Source organism: Arvicanthis niloticus, chromosome 1 (genome assembly GCF_011762505.2).
Source record: "Arvicanthis niloticus isolate mArvNil1 chromosome 1, mArvNil1.pat.X, whole genome shotgun sequence".
Classification (NCBI taxonomy): Eukaryota; Metazoa; Chordata; class Mammalia; order Rodentia; family Muridae; genus Arvicanthis; species Arvicanthis niloticus.
Genome location: NC_047658.1, coordinates 116,471,144 through 116,486,505, shown reverse-complemented (window position 1 = coordinate 116,486,505; position 15,362 = coordinate 116,471,144). Strand labels below are relative to the sequence as shown.

Genomic DNA, 15,362 nt, shown 5'->3' with positions numbered 1-15,362 from the left:
GAGGAGGTAACCAGGAAATGAGATATCTTTTGAGGTGTAAATCAATGGAATTGTTAATAAAAATAAAAAAGCAATATGTTAACTTTTTTTCTGATATTTGCAAAGCAATGTCCATATTTGACCATGGAAGTTATGTAAGCAAAATTCCTTTAAAAATTAATCTTTAACAAATCCAATTGCAGAAATAAAAATGTTAGTAGAATGCTTGGTGACTTTAAAAAAAGCTCCATACCTAGCCCTTAGCTCACTAGAAGGTCATGTTTCTATGACTGTAATGGAGAAATGATGAGGGACACAAAAGAACAACTCAGGATCAACCCTGCTTAGAGTATCGTTCTGAAATATAAGTTTTCTTTAAATGCTTTGTACTGTCCTGCATGGATGTATCATTTGTATCCCATTGGAGATAGTTATTTAGCCTCAATGGCCTTTCAGGAACTCCTGAATCAAGTAGGAAGCCTAGGGAGATTCCAGATCATTCAGCTAACTTTTTTCATCTTCCTCAATGGCCTTATGACACCTCATATTCTAATAGAGAACTTTACTGCAGCCATTCCTAGTCATCGATGCTGGGTCCCTATACTTGACAATGACACTGTCTCTGATAATGACAGTAGGACACTGAGCCAAGATGACCTCCTGAGGATCTCCATCCCCTTGGACTCTAACCTGAGACTTGATAAGTGTCATAGCTTCATCCAACCACAGTGGCATCTTCTTCATTTGAATGGCACTTTCTCCAGTGTGACAGAGCCAGACACTGAGCCCTGTGTGGATGGCTGGGTGTATGACAGGAGCAACTTCTTTCCCACCACTGTGACAGAGGTAAGTCATTTCCCAAAATGAATTCATTAAGTGCCTTTAACCATAGCATAAATAGTAGATATCCTTTTACCTCAGTCTCCAACTTTAAGCCAATGTTAATTACTGATATATTAAATGTGAAACATTTCTTATTCTTCTAATAATTTATTCTAAGGTTAACCACAGTTCATAAATTAATTTATTTATAAGTATTTTTCTAGAATATATATACATATATATGTATATATATATATATGTGTGTGTGTGTGTGTGTGTGTGTTGTATGTGTGTGTATGTGTGTACCACATGTGTGTGGTATACCATGTGTGTATGTGTGTTTGGTACATAAATAGGTAAATAGAAAGTGTTGTGTCCCAGGAAACTGAAATTACAGATGTTTGTGAGCCACTATGTATATGCTAAGAACTGAACTCAGGTCCTTTGCAGCAGCAGTAAGTGCTCTCTGTTGCTTAGTTATCCCTTGAACACCATGTACTAATTCATTTTAAGCTAATACTTATGTGCCTTCTTAGATATGTTATGACAAGGCAGTGTTATTAAGTCTTGATTTAAAATATAAAAAGAACTGGGTCATTATATAAAACCACAAGGTCAACTATTTCTATTGCTCAAAGGTAGGGTGATTATGTTTCTCGTGTGTGATCCAGGATTCACTTTCCATATTCCCAAAGAAAGGATATTGTTTTACCTCTATAACAGGCTAGAATTTTTCTCATTGTTAGAACACTGTTCCACTTGGCAAAATATTCAGTTTTATCAAACATAAGAAAAGAAAGAAAGGAAGAATGAAAGAAAGAAAAAAGATATAAGAGGGGTATGATGAGAATGAAGTCATTTCTCAGCTCTATCGACACCTAGTGGAGTAATATGAGAGTTTATACACTGATGTGTGATCCAGAAAATTCTTTAAGTATCTCAAATGATTGCACTTTATGGCCTATTTGAGAGCATTTCTTAGCATGTTTTACAAATCATTAACATAAGCTACAGAGAATTAGATGAAGGTTCTTAGAGAGAAGTAACTTTAGCTGATAGTAGAAAAAATATTGTATTCAAAAGGAATGTTGCAGAGTAAGATAGGGGTTCAAAGTTACACCAGAGGTTATGGTGAAGGCTTAGAACAAATGGCACTGTGTAGCTATAATTTCAGAGTTAATCATTATCTTTTCTTTTAGTGGGACCTGGTGTGTGAATCTCAGGCACTGAATTCTGTTAGTAAATTTTCATTTATGATTGGCCTATTTATAGGAGGTATCATATGTGGCCATCTGTCAGACAGGTGAGTATATTTAAAGTGCTCCTACCTATTCTACATGTACTTTTAGCAGCTGTGATTCATTGAAGATGAAGTATTGATTGTATATTGTCTGTTCTACTTCTGTCCCTGAACCAATAAAAAAATCTATGAACAGATGTTGAAGAGGTAGGTGCATAATGCAGTTTAGAAATAGAGAATTAATTATGGGATCAGGACTAAGAAATGCCACACCATTAATTTCACAGTATTTACATACTTTATCAAAAACCATGCTGCTCTGGTCAAGACATTTAGCTCCCTTCCTCCTGGATATTTGTCTGAGTAGATATGATGTCAAGTTAAAAAATATGGTATTTTAGTTGCTTGACTATGACAAGCAGAATGCCTCTTGATGCCTTTGAAATACAACCATGTGTCATTGGGGATGTGTTTTTGAAGGAGACAGTTGTCTGAGTCCAGCCATATCAGTGATAACAGCTCCATCTTGCTGCCAGGGTCAAACTAAGTTCATGTTTCCAGGCTAGAAACCAGCTTTTATCTTGTTTCTCCAGATGTTTCATTTGTCTGTTAATAAATTAGAAAAGAATGTAAATAGAGAAATTGCCTGTTATCTAAATGAAGATACACAAATCACAAATGTATATAACTGATTGCTTGTTATCACCTAATTGACTACATACAGCTTACATTCACTTATTTATTCCCTAATCATTTTGAGTTATGGGTCACATGTCCAGAATGAGGTCTAACCTTCAAGACTCTGAGTCAAGAAAGTGGTAACTCATAAACTCTGGATAAAGCCCAACTACACACATTTACTCCCTTACTGTGACTGGCTGGTCCCAGACAGTGACAAAACATTAATGGAAATTCCTTTGTCACCCCTTTGTGTCAAAACATGTCTAGACAATGCCACAGCACCCCTGCTCCTCCCTTGCTTTGTGGTTTCATCTTTTAAAGATTCTGTACAATTTCCCTTCAAGGACATGGTTCAAATTCTGAGCTGACCACCTGCTTGACTCATCAGAGTATAAAGCCTTCATTTTAATCTTACTTTTTGACGTGAATTTCCTCAGCTTCTCCTAGAACCCAACATTGGGAAGTCATATGAATGCTTTTGCTGATACAGTTTTGTGATAGTTACAGAACCTATAATATTATATAATTAGGTAAGTAAATACTGTAAACATTAATTGTGGACTAAGAATTGGCATCTTGTGCTGGATACTATATTCCTTAAATGAAGAACAATTTTTGCAAATCAACTTGCTTCAGTTTTCTTCCCTGTTTTATGGCCTTTCATTAAAACCAAGTAGGTTGAAGTAGAGGAGAATGAATCACATTTTTTTTTTTTACAGAGGTGTAAATTTCATTTCCAGGTAGTGATATAACCTGGTCTTTCTAAAAATTACAGTTCTGAAGTATTTTTTAATGTTATTTAAGTTTTTTCTTTTTTACACTTTAGATTTTATTCCACTCCTGGTCCATCCTCTGACTGTTCCCCATCCCATCCCTCCTTCTCAACCCATCTCCACAAGGATGTCACCAATTCTCCACCTTCTACACCACCAGACTTCTAAACTCCCTGAGCTCTCCATTCTCTTGAGGGTTAGGTTCATCTTCTCTGACTTAACCTAGACCCAGCAGTCCTCTGCTGTGTATGTGTTGGGAGCCTCATATCAGCTGGTGTACACTGCCTGGTTGGTCATCCAGTGTCCAAAAGATCTTAGGGATCCAGGTTAGTTGAGACTGTGGGTCCTCCTACAGGGACTTCCTCCTCAGCTTCTTCCAGCTTTTCCTTAATTCATCCACAGGCCAAAGTCAGCAGCTTCTGTCCATTGGTTGGGTGCAAAAATCTACATCTGACTCTTTCAGCTGCTTTTTGGGTCTTTTGGAGGCCAGTCATAATAGGTTCCTTTTTGTGAGTGCTCCATAACTTCAGTAATATTGTCAGGCCTTGGGACCTCTCCTTGAGCTGGATCCCAGGTTGGGCCTGTCACTGGAGACAGGATATTTACAGGGAGATGAAACATGGACTATTCTAGGAAAAGTGAAACATTTTCTCTGCAGGAAAGCTCAGGAGGTAAACAATTGAATAACTTAAGTCCCTGAAAGTGACCAGATTAATTATTTCCCTCCCTTTTCATGCATGTATAAGTAGAAAGCATTTGTACTCGACATCCTCAGACAAGCTGATCTGCCTAGAAAAGGCTCAGACTAGCTGAGCACTCTGGAAAAGACAGAATCAATTAAAGTTACAAATTTATCAGAAAGAGGCTCAAACTAACCACCCACCAACCTGTTGAACTATCTGTGTGCCAGATAGGATACTCCATGTTTCCAGCTTTCATGGGCTATCTTCCATGAAGGATATGCTTGATGATGGAGCTGTCTTTGAGTCATGTTACTCCTTTAATGAACTTCTAACCCATATTCATTTGAGTAGCACTATAAAACTCACTGGTTCAACCAGTTAGATTTTTTGATATCTTTTCTTTAGTCTCTTTTCAGTTTCCTATCTGAAGTGAGTAGATGTTTGTTAATATCTTTCAAAAATAGTGTCTCATACTGCTACCATGGAGCAATATTAGTTTCTTCTTTAAGGAGTGCCACATAATGTGTCACTACTCAGGTATAGGGGCAGTACACTTAAGAATATTCTAGGAAATATGTGTCAAAACTTTAGATAGTATGCTATACTGAAACAGAGACATTAGAGACTGTTGAAGTTGGGTCCTAGTTCTTCCTCTTATCTCCATGCCAGAAATAAGACTTAGACTCAAAATATATTTACAAAGATGCTTTGGGCTCATAGCTATGCTCTTCTACGACTATATCATAACCAAAGAAAACCCATTTTTTAAATCTACATTCTTCCACATGGCTGTTTACCTGTGTTCAGGTACCATTCGTCTATTTTCTCACATTTTCAGGGACAATTCCCACTCCCTTGCTATATAGTATTCTCTCTCTCTCTCTCTCTCTCTCTCTCTCTCTCTCTCTCTCTCTCATCCAACACTTATTTCCTGCCTATGCCATAGGCCATAGGCTTTTTAATTGACAGGTGATACATCCATACAATACAGTCCATCTACAAGTGAAGACATAAAACAAAGAATACTTTTTAAAAGAACAGGTTAATGAAGTCACTGAAGTCACAGAGTATTAAATTTTAACAACAAAATCAATCAAGAACAATGTACATAAACAATGGAAAACTGAATTCCAGAATTTCTATATTTAGTAATTCTTCTTTTGTAAAGAGACAACAAAGGCACCACCAATGACTTGCCATCTAAAGCATCAATACATTTATCAGTTTTATGAATGACCATTTCTTGTGAGAATATACATGATTTATTTCATAGCTTTATATAATACATAAGCCAAACAACCTTTATGATATCTGATATTCAATCATTTTATTTAATATACCATTTTTATGTATTCTTTTCTACTCTAAATTGAGACATATTTATATAAGTCATATATGTCATATAACGAATTGTCTTAGTTAGAGTTTCATTGCTGTGAAGAGATACCATGACCAAGGTAACTCTTATACAGGACATTTAATTGTGGCTGGCTTACAGATTAAGAGATTCAGTTCTTTATCATCATGACAGGAAGCATGCCAGTGTATAGCCAGACATGATGCTGGAGAAGAAGCTGATAATTGTATATCTTGATACAAAGGAAGGCAGAAGGATATTGTCTTCCATAGGTAGCCAGGAAGAGGCTCTCTTTCACACTGGGGGTAATCTTAGGACTGAGACCTCAAAGCCTGTGCCCACAGTGACACACATCATTTGAAAAGGAAACAACCCCTCCAACAAGGCAATACATCCTAATAGCACCTTGTTCAATCTCAAACACATAAATAGTACACATACCTGGGTGGAATTTTACCCTAAGGCTACACATTCTTAAATATTTTATCTTTTTGAACACAAAATTCAGCTCCACTCCACTGTCTGGTTCCCATTTAGTACTTGAACCATATATTTTGTATTTTTTCTTTCTTAGCTTGTGTATTTTTCTCAAAATGCTCTTCATAAGTTTGAAATTAGGTAACCACACAACAAAACTTATACTAGGGTCTTTTGAGAGTTCCTTTGCTAATGTGATGAATATAAATCTCTTTACTTTAACCTCAGGCAGACTCTTAGAACCAGAGCAAAAGGCAGCCACATTTTTCCACCAAAATTTCACAAAATAGGCTCTAGGCAACATACTAACATTCTTGTTTTCTGAAACCTCTTGAACCAGGGTTTCACAGTTCAGATTACTTTCAGCACTAATGTCTTCCATATTTCTACTAGGCCCATTTAACCCAATTTAAAGCATTCCACTGATTTCCATAATCCAAAAATTCACAAATCCACATTCCTCTAAACAAAAACATCAATACCCCACTCCTGGTACCAACTTCTATCTTAGACTTTTATTGCTGTGAAGAGACATCATGACCAAGGCAATTCTTATAAAGGACAGCATTTAATTGTGACTGACTTGCAGTTTGGGATATTAAGTCCTTTATCATAATGGCAGGAAGCATATTAGTGTCCAGGTAGACATGGTGATCTAAAGGCAGGAAGAAAACAAATGTCTTGTGCAGGTAGATAGGAGGGGGCTTTCTTCCACATTGGGAAGATCTTGGGCATTGAGACCTCAAAGCCTACACCCACAGACAGTACATTTATAAATACATTTTTTTCAACAAGGCCACATCTATTCCAAAAAGCCCACACATCCTAATAGTGCCCCTTCCAATCACCCTAGCATATTCAAACCACCACAGTACTCATGAGATGGAGTGTATAGTTTATTTTATAATGTGACTAAGCTGTGAGAGTTGCAAACAACACATTAAATTTCCAGTTTTCATTTGTTAACACAGCTGCTCCTATAAATTCTGTACAAATGATTTGTTCAATTTGACAGCAAGTATTGCATTTCTAGTATTCTGAGTAATTCAGAATTTTGTTTGTCTGTGTTAAATCACCCTTCCTTTGTTTTTTTTTTAATTCTCAGTGTTGCTCATTTCTCTCTTTGAAACCTAGAAGTCACTTGCCCTGCATTATCAATGACTGTCTTATAGGCAGTACTGGAAAGTGGAATAGGAATTTCAAAGTCAATAAATTTGAATTCATCAAAAGTAGTTTTCATGAAGGGACAGATCCAATATTCCTCTGATATTACTGTAACCATGATCTCTACATTACTAAACTTCCAAGTGCTGGCTTAGGTATCTAATTTTACAAGTACTATTTGTGTTTTGTACTATGCTCATGTGTCCACCAAAAGTTCACGTGCTTGAATATTTTGTTCTTTAGCTAATTAAGGTGTGTTGGGAGGACACAGAACATTTGTCAGTAAAATTTGCTTAGAGGAATTGTGTTTATTGAGTACATATTGTGGGAAATACCTATTTGAGTCTGATATGATACTAGTTAAACCTCTGAATGAGTTATCTATCTCATGTTCATGGCACCTACTGAACAATTACCATGATTTATTTATTGTGTATCTGTTGCTACTCTATCAAAATATGTCTTTTCTCCATTAAGAGGCTTTTAACAAGTATCTTGTCATATCAACAAAACAAATCAGTAATAAATATGCTAAGCACATTATGTGCTATGGTATCTTTATATATATGTTATATTATATGTATATACTGTACTATATACTATATTTTATATATATGTAATACTATGTTATAATACCAACATAGTATTTTACATATGACATGAGTTAATAAATTCACTGGTAAGAAACTGAGAAAAACATTGTTTATATATATATTTAAAAAATAAAAAATCTTTTGAGTTCATGTACTCTGTTATTAATAATTCTTTATTATTTATAATTATAGCTGTCTTGAAGTTTCAAGCAAACTGAAATTTTCCCATATTCTAATTTCTCCTTTTTCATCAGGTTTGGGAGAAAGTTCATATTAACATGTGCTTTATTACAATTGGCCATCACTGAAACCTGTGTAGCTTTTGCTCCCACCTTCCTCATCTACTGCTCACTTCGATTTCTGGCAGGAATTTCTTTGGAACCCATAGCAACAAATAGTAACTTGCTCTGTAAGTCAAAGCTTTTGAAATGGGACCTTGTTCACGCTTTGGTTTTTATTCTGCAAATTTCTTTCAAGTCAATATATCTTTTTCTTTCAGTGTTAGAATGGACAAGTCCTAAATTCCTAGCCACATTGGCAGTGATTATATCTTGTGCTAATAGTATTGGAAACATGATATTGGCAGGCCTGGCTTTTTCATTTAGAAACTGGCACCACCTCCAGCTGGCAATATCTGTACCAATATTCTTCTTCCTTATACTCACAAGGTATGAGCTTCCTTTCCTATTCTGTGTTATGGAATCTGTGAAGACAATGAACAGTAATAAGCACATAAGACATGCATTTCTGTTTGGCCCACACCTGATAGAGTGAGCTCCTCTTCTCAATTATGAGAGAGGAGGACAAGGACCAGTGTCAGATAAAAATGAGGAGACTGAATTCTGGCTATACTTGGGGTAATCGTTAAATAACTTTATAATATTATTCCTAAGTATAAGAAGCTAGTGGTACATGGAAGAAGATTCACTTCTTATACAAAAGTTGTGTTTAATTGCAAATTATTATTTCACTAATTAACTAGATAAAATATATAACATCTAATTAAGTTTATATTATGAATAAACATTTAATATTAAAGATAGTATATTGAAAATATTAGATATGTTTTTCCAATAGAAAAAAATTTATACTTTGGTAGTTAAGTGCTATTATGCAGAGGTTAAGTTTCTTTGGTAGATTCGTTAACTTCCATTTCACAGCTAGTCATTGTCAGATTAGCTTGACTGCAGTCTGCAAATCATTCTAATAAATCCCATGTATATGTCCTTTTCAATTTTAGTCCTTAACTTTTTGAATTTTTCTTCCAGGTTCTGTGTCCAATTTTTGTACCCCCTTTAATATTTTAGCATTTTTCTCATTTTGATTCATAAATCTCTTTAATCTCTCCTCTGATGTTTCTTTTCATATATTATCTCTTTCCCTTTGTTTCATCTTTGATATATTAGCATTTTTCTCAGTCTGATTTATAAATTTCTTTAATTTACCCTCTAATGCTTGCCTATATATTTGATTTTATGTCTTCTCTTGTCTTTCAGTTATTTTAGTATTTTCTTCCTTCTGATTTACAAATTTCTGAAATATCTCTTCTAATGCTTGTCTCCATATTTCACTTTTTTCTTTTTCTATCTTTAGATATCTTAGTGTTTTTCTCTTTCTGATTTTTCAATTCCTTAAACTTTTTCTTGAAGAATTGTGTCCAACCTTCATACTTTTTTCCTGTTTCTCTATAGTTCTCATCTTTCAGAAGACATAGGAAGAGAAAATGATTATGAGTATAAGAATGAAGATTATCAGTGTAATAATTATAATCAGTAATGTTTCAGTTTCATTCAGGTCACCTATCTTTTTCATCTTTGTTTCCATCCTAGATTCATTCACCAAAGCAATATACAATCTTCAAAATTCTTGTGTTATTATGTGTCTCATCTTCATATGCCCTATTCCCTCAAATCTATGAACTTCAAATTCATATATATATACATATATACATACACACACACACACACACACACACACACACACACACACACACACATATATATATATATATATATATATATATATATATATATATATATGAAATATGTCCTATCCCTTTGAACGTAAAACAGAATTTTTACCTTTTCTGTAGTTTTGTTCTGTTTGGATTCCTTTTGTAGGTACTCTTGTTTCCCTCTGATGTTCAGTTCAGGACACTCCAGTGGTTGGTCTTGTCCTAATCCCTTTGCTCACAGTGAGGGGTTGAAAATTCCTTCAACTGGAAAAACCAGCTTGAGCCCATCTGAGTCCTGGGGTATTTTGCCATGTTGCTTTGTTGGGCTTAGTCAGCACCTGTGACCATCGCCATCTCTGGGAAGATGGTGCCTGTTTCGAATGGGCTGTGCTTTAAGCCTTCCATGAGTTTAATGTACTTAAACCCTCAGCACTTTGGGAAGTGCAGCTCAGAAGGTGACCAGTTGAGCCAGTTGATAGCCAAGTTGCATGCCAATCTGGGCTCTGCTGCATTTGGTGTAGTCCTTGTAAGTTAGCTCTGCTAACATGGCAGTACTATGCAACAATATTTAGTTTCTGAATACATAACACACAAGATGAACTTCAACATAATCCCTTTACTTACCTTCTTTTAAAAAGTCTTAACAATTACAATAACAGGGTCATCAGAATAGACATATTTGATCAGTAATGACTCTACAAAGTGACCACAGACTTAATAGAAAGAAACGAGTTTATACTGACAAGTAAAAAAGACTCATGTGCCATACTTTTTTTTTCATCCACATAGCCTATCAGTTTTATTATTTGTCAGGAGCTATCTATGAAAAGCTAAGACTACAGATGGACTTCCTGGAGGTGGCTCATTTTTTTTTTTTTGCTTGGACTAAGATGGGAAATCTCTGAGAGGCAAGTCAAAGAGACTATCTCAGGACTGCTTCTTGTAGCTGATATGCCTTTTCTGTCATTATGAAATTAATATAAAAATCCCTAGGCATCAACCAACACTATTGACCTGATATCCTAAAGATCAACATAAAGATTAACTTTCATGACTTAATGCTGTTTGGAGAATTAATGATTTTATAGAGTTTTTGTTTGATTTAAATAATCTTAGAAAGAGAATTTTATGGGATGGTTTTAGTTGTTTTGCTAAAAAGATGTAATAAAATTAAAATCAAGAATAGAATATACCCACTCCTCATAATATTAAGCAAAGGCAGCATAGTAAGAAATACTATGAGCTTTCATAATTACACTAAAAAGGGATATAAGATTAGGAAAAATGTGTTCAAGGCAAAACATTCATTCTAGGTCAGATCCAAGGATGAAGTCATAGGTGTGCTCTATGATAAGACAAGATCATATGAAACTGTTGCTTTGAATTTATCATGAGCTTATAGAATGAAACACTGCTTTGAACTTAATATCAGCATCCTTTTGTATCTCCCATTTTGTGTAAAATTTTATTTATGAGGTAATTTTCTAAAGAACTATTGTCTAGAATGTATAAAAGGGCTAGAGAAAAGAAATAAATTTGGTGTCTTGGGGGCTCTGCCTCATAAATCCATCCATCCATCCATCCATCCATCCATCCATCCATCCATCCAAATGCCTAAGTCTGTCTGTCTGTCTGTCTGTCTGTCTGTCTGTCTGTCTGTATATGTGTATATATGTAGCATACATGACACTTCTGGAGTTGATTAAGATAGATAGTTGGGCCTGTAAAAAGGTGTGTGTATGAATGTATATGTATCTGTGCATACCTGTCCATGTAAAGGATTCTAATTTTTTCTTTTATTTGTAACATTTTATCTATGAGGTAATTCTTTTATACACAGAGTATTTTTGTCTATAAATTGCTAAAAATCAAGTAATAAAAGGTGATCTAGTCATTTTCAACTTCTTCTGGTTTGTGTGTTTTCAGTGTGAGTTACACTTTCCTCTCTGCTTCACAAATAGTTAAACAGCTAGATCAGTAAGGGGCTCCTGGCTGCCCGGCCAGAGAAGGGAGAATTAGCAATAAAACCTATACTTAATCCTCTGTTGTTAATCAACAGGTGTTAATTTGTCTGAAACCATTGGCTTCTGGCCCCAGAATAATGAATCAAGGAGAGTAAATGTTATTTATACTAATCAACCTTTTCTCTCACAAAACCAAGTTTGCCCCTCCACCTTTATTCCACCCCAATGAGCTTCCATCCAAAGAGAACCAGTGCTAAGACAAGTGTCCAGCCCTTATGCAGGTGCTTCCATCATGTAAATGAGAAGCAGAACCAGTTTTATCTTGCTTGCATGGCCATGTCTGCAGCTGATTAGATGAAGGTATACATGTAAGTTCGATGATATAATTAGTATACAAGATTTATACAATGTTTTTCATTGAGAGAAAAGAACACATTATTAAATGGTGTTTTCTATACACTAACAATGAAGTTGGTACATGTCTGTGGAAGCATCCCTCGTAGTCTTGTTCCTTGAACCATACTACAAATGTATATCCAGGTAGAGGGAGACATATCCCCACTGGGGATCTAGGTGTGTATTTCAGAAGTGCAGTGCATTATTTGGTTGAATTATTCTTCACTCTTAATGAAGGAGTTAGATGACAAAAGATTATAAAGATTGATATATCAGAATGTTGTAGGTATTCAATTAAAAAACAAAATTCTGAAGGTTAAATTTTGTATGGAAAATGACTGCATAAGAATTGATTCTACCTCCAACATCATCCTTGACAGGTGGCTCTCAGAGTCAGCTCGGTGGCTGATTGTGACCAACAAACCCCAGAAGGGCTTAAAGGAACTTAGAAAAGTTGCACACATAAATGGAATGAAGAATTCTGGAGACACCCTAACCATGGAGGTGAGCATAATGAGTGATGGTTATGACATGTGTATGAGTTAGTGCCCAAGATGCACTATGCTGTCAGAAAGAACACTGCACATGAGAGTTTCATTCTAATGAGACTAAAAGCACTGATGTTTTCATTCCTTTGTTTCTTGAATTCAGTTTGTAAAATTCTTCTGCACAGGATTTCATTCACAAAGTAACTGTTTTAGTAGAATGTTAGTGATATATATTAGTGTACTACATTTAATATATTTAGATACTATATCTTGATAATTTTTATTTTAAGTTTTTATTATCTCCACAGTACTCTACAGAGCATGAGAGGAACATAGGATAATGCAGGATGAAAAGGATTCTTCTCTTCTTTTCAACAAAAGCCCAACCACTTTCTCTCTCTCTGAGTGTGTGTGTGTGTGTGTGTGTGTGTGTGTTTTTGGTGAACTAATAAGATAAATTAAGATTTCTTACATAAGTACGATGAGGATCTATTTATAGGAGTATAGGCAATACACAAGGGGCTTCATAACTTAAAAAACCTCTCCCTTATCTAGAGTAATCCTTAATCATACATTCTATCTCAAGATGACAGAATTTTATTCACTGAATTTTGTGTAGGTCTAGTAGAGATAACCACAGCTGTTGAGAGTGCATTGGCCATGTCATGCCTAGAATACAGCATTGCATTTCATCCTTCACCTAACTTTAGACCTCATATTATCTCAAAACTCTTTTTCAGTATGGCCTCTGATACTTGGAAATAGTGCTGTAGACATCTAGTTTAGAATTTACTCATTTAATAAGTATTTAATTTAATAATCCCTTATTTTTTGAAAAATGGCCAGTTTCAGCTTTGAAGTAACTTTGTCAAACAGTGGAAACAAGCTTCTATGATCAAAACTGAAAACAACATTAATATATGAATTTGAACAGAATCACTAGAAAGTAATTCAACTGACACATAATCTCCATATAGATAAACAGTGGAATTAGCTCTATTTCTAGGGCCCAAGAGTCCATTGTTGAATAAAAATGATATAGACTATTGTCTAAAACAGCCTACATAGCAACTTTCAGTGGAGTGAGACTAACCACCAGAGAATAAGATTCCAGGTTAATTCTACCTTCGTTTTTATATGTCCATCAACCAGGTAGACCTCTGCTATATTTGTGCCAGGGGCATCGGATTGGCTATTCTCTTCTGGTAGATGGGTCAGTCTTTGGGAGCTTCCTGGGGTCTGAGAAGTTGAGAATTCTGGCCTTCCTATGGGGTTGCTCTCCCCTTCAGCTTCTTCAGTCCTTCCCTTAATTGAACTATAAGGGTCCCCGACTTCAATCCAATTGTTAGGCATCAGTGTCTGCTTCTGTTTCTGTCAGCTGTTGGTAGGGCTTCTCAGAGGACAACCATGCCAGGCTCCCATTTGTAAGCATATCATGACACCAGTAATAGTGCTTTGGTGCCCTACCACAAGATGGATCCCAAGTTGGGCCAATCATTGGACTATCTTTCTTTCAGTCTCTTTTCCATTTTAGGCAGGAACAGTCCTGGCTCAGAAATTTTGACTGTGTGTTAAAAACACTGTCCGTCTGCTTGAGAATCTGTATATACTGGAGGTAGACTCTTCAAGTTCCCTCTCCCAAGTGTTGAGCATTTTGACTAAGGTCATGCCCATTGAGTCCTTTCAGTCTCTCACCTCCTGGGTCTCTGTTACTTTCTAGAGGATATCTGCACATCTCACTCCCTGAGGCTACTTATCTCAATTCATTCTCTTGGCTCTCTGGGCTTCTCTCCCACAGGATTCTGATGCTGTTCCTCTTTTCCCCTCTCCCTAACTTCTCCAAGCCCTGCCCCTACCTGCGTCTGCCTCCCTTGATTATTTCCTTCTCCCTTCTCAGTGGAATTGAAGCACCCCCACTTGGGCTTTTCAACTTTTTACACTTCTTACTGTTTGTAGAGTATATTCTCTGTATCTGTACTTTCTGGCTAATGTCTACTAATCAGTGAGTACATACCATGTATGTCCTTTTGGGTCTGAGTTACCTCACTCAGAATGACATTTTGTAGTTTGATCCATTTGACTTCAAAATTCATGATGTCCTCATTTTTAATAGCTGAATAGTATTCCATTCTGCTGTTGATGGACATCTGGGTTGTTTCCAACTTCTGGCTATTACAAAAAAAGGTTGCTAATGAACATGGTGGAGTACATGTTCTTTGGGTATGGCAGGGCATCTTTTGGGTATATGCCCAAGAGTTATATAGCTGGGTATTCAGGTAGAACTATTTTCAATTTTCTGAGGAACCTCCAGATTGATTTCCAAAGTGGTTGCACCAGCTTGCAATCCCACCAGCAATGCAGGAGTGTTACTCTTTCTCCACATCCTTGCCAGGATATGCTGTCACTTGATTATCTTAGTCATTCTGATTGGTGTGAGATGGAATCTCAGGGTTTTGATTTGTGTTTTTTTTTCATGACCAAGGGCTTTGAACATTTCTTGAAGTGCTTCCTGACTGTTTGATATTTTTCTTTGGAATTCTTTGTTTATTTCAGTATCCCATTTTATATTACGGTTATTTGTTTTTTTAGAGGTTAACTTCTTGACTTCTTTATATATTTTGTATATTAGCACTCTATCAGGTGTAGGGTTAGTGAAGTTTTTTTTCCCAATATTTTCTACTTCCATCTCATTGCTGATTAATCCTATTGATGGTTTATTTTTCTTTGCAGAAGCTTTTTTTGTTTCTTGAGATTTCATGTAGCAGGATATTTATTCGGCAACATTGTATTC

The 15,362-nt window shown here is 35.8% G+C and overlaps 1 protein-coding gene across 4 annotated transcripts in view; it reads left to right on the top strand.

Moving 5' to 3' along the window:
• The first annotated feature begins 208 nt into the window (after positions 1-208).
• LOC117718660 (solute carrier family 22 member 27-like) overlaps positions 209-15,362 on the top strand; it is a 66,720-nt gene continuing 51,566 nt past the window's right edge. For 2 of the 4 annotated variants that reach the window (XM_034516501.2, XM_076916547.1), the window contains exons 1-5: positions 210-825; positions 2,001-2,104; positions 8,024-8,178; positions 8,269-8,437; positions 12,464-12,587. In XM_034516501.2, the coding sequence (XP_034372392.2) occupies positions 382-825; positions 2,001-2,104; positions 8,024-8,178; positions 8,269-8,437; positions 12,464-12,587 (996 nt within the window). In that variant the 5' untranslated portion in view covers positions 210-381. Of the gene's footprint in view, positions 826-2,000; positions 2,105-8,023; positions 8,179-8,268; positions 8,438-12,463; positions 12,588-15,362 lie in introns of all 4 variants that reach the window. The other 2 variants (XM_034516507.2, XM_076916556.1) reach the window with 2 other exon arrangements.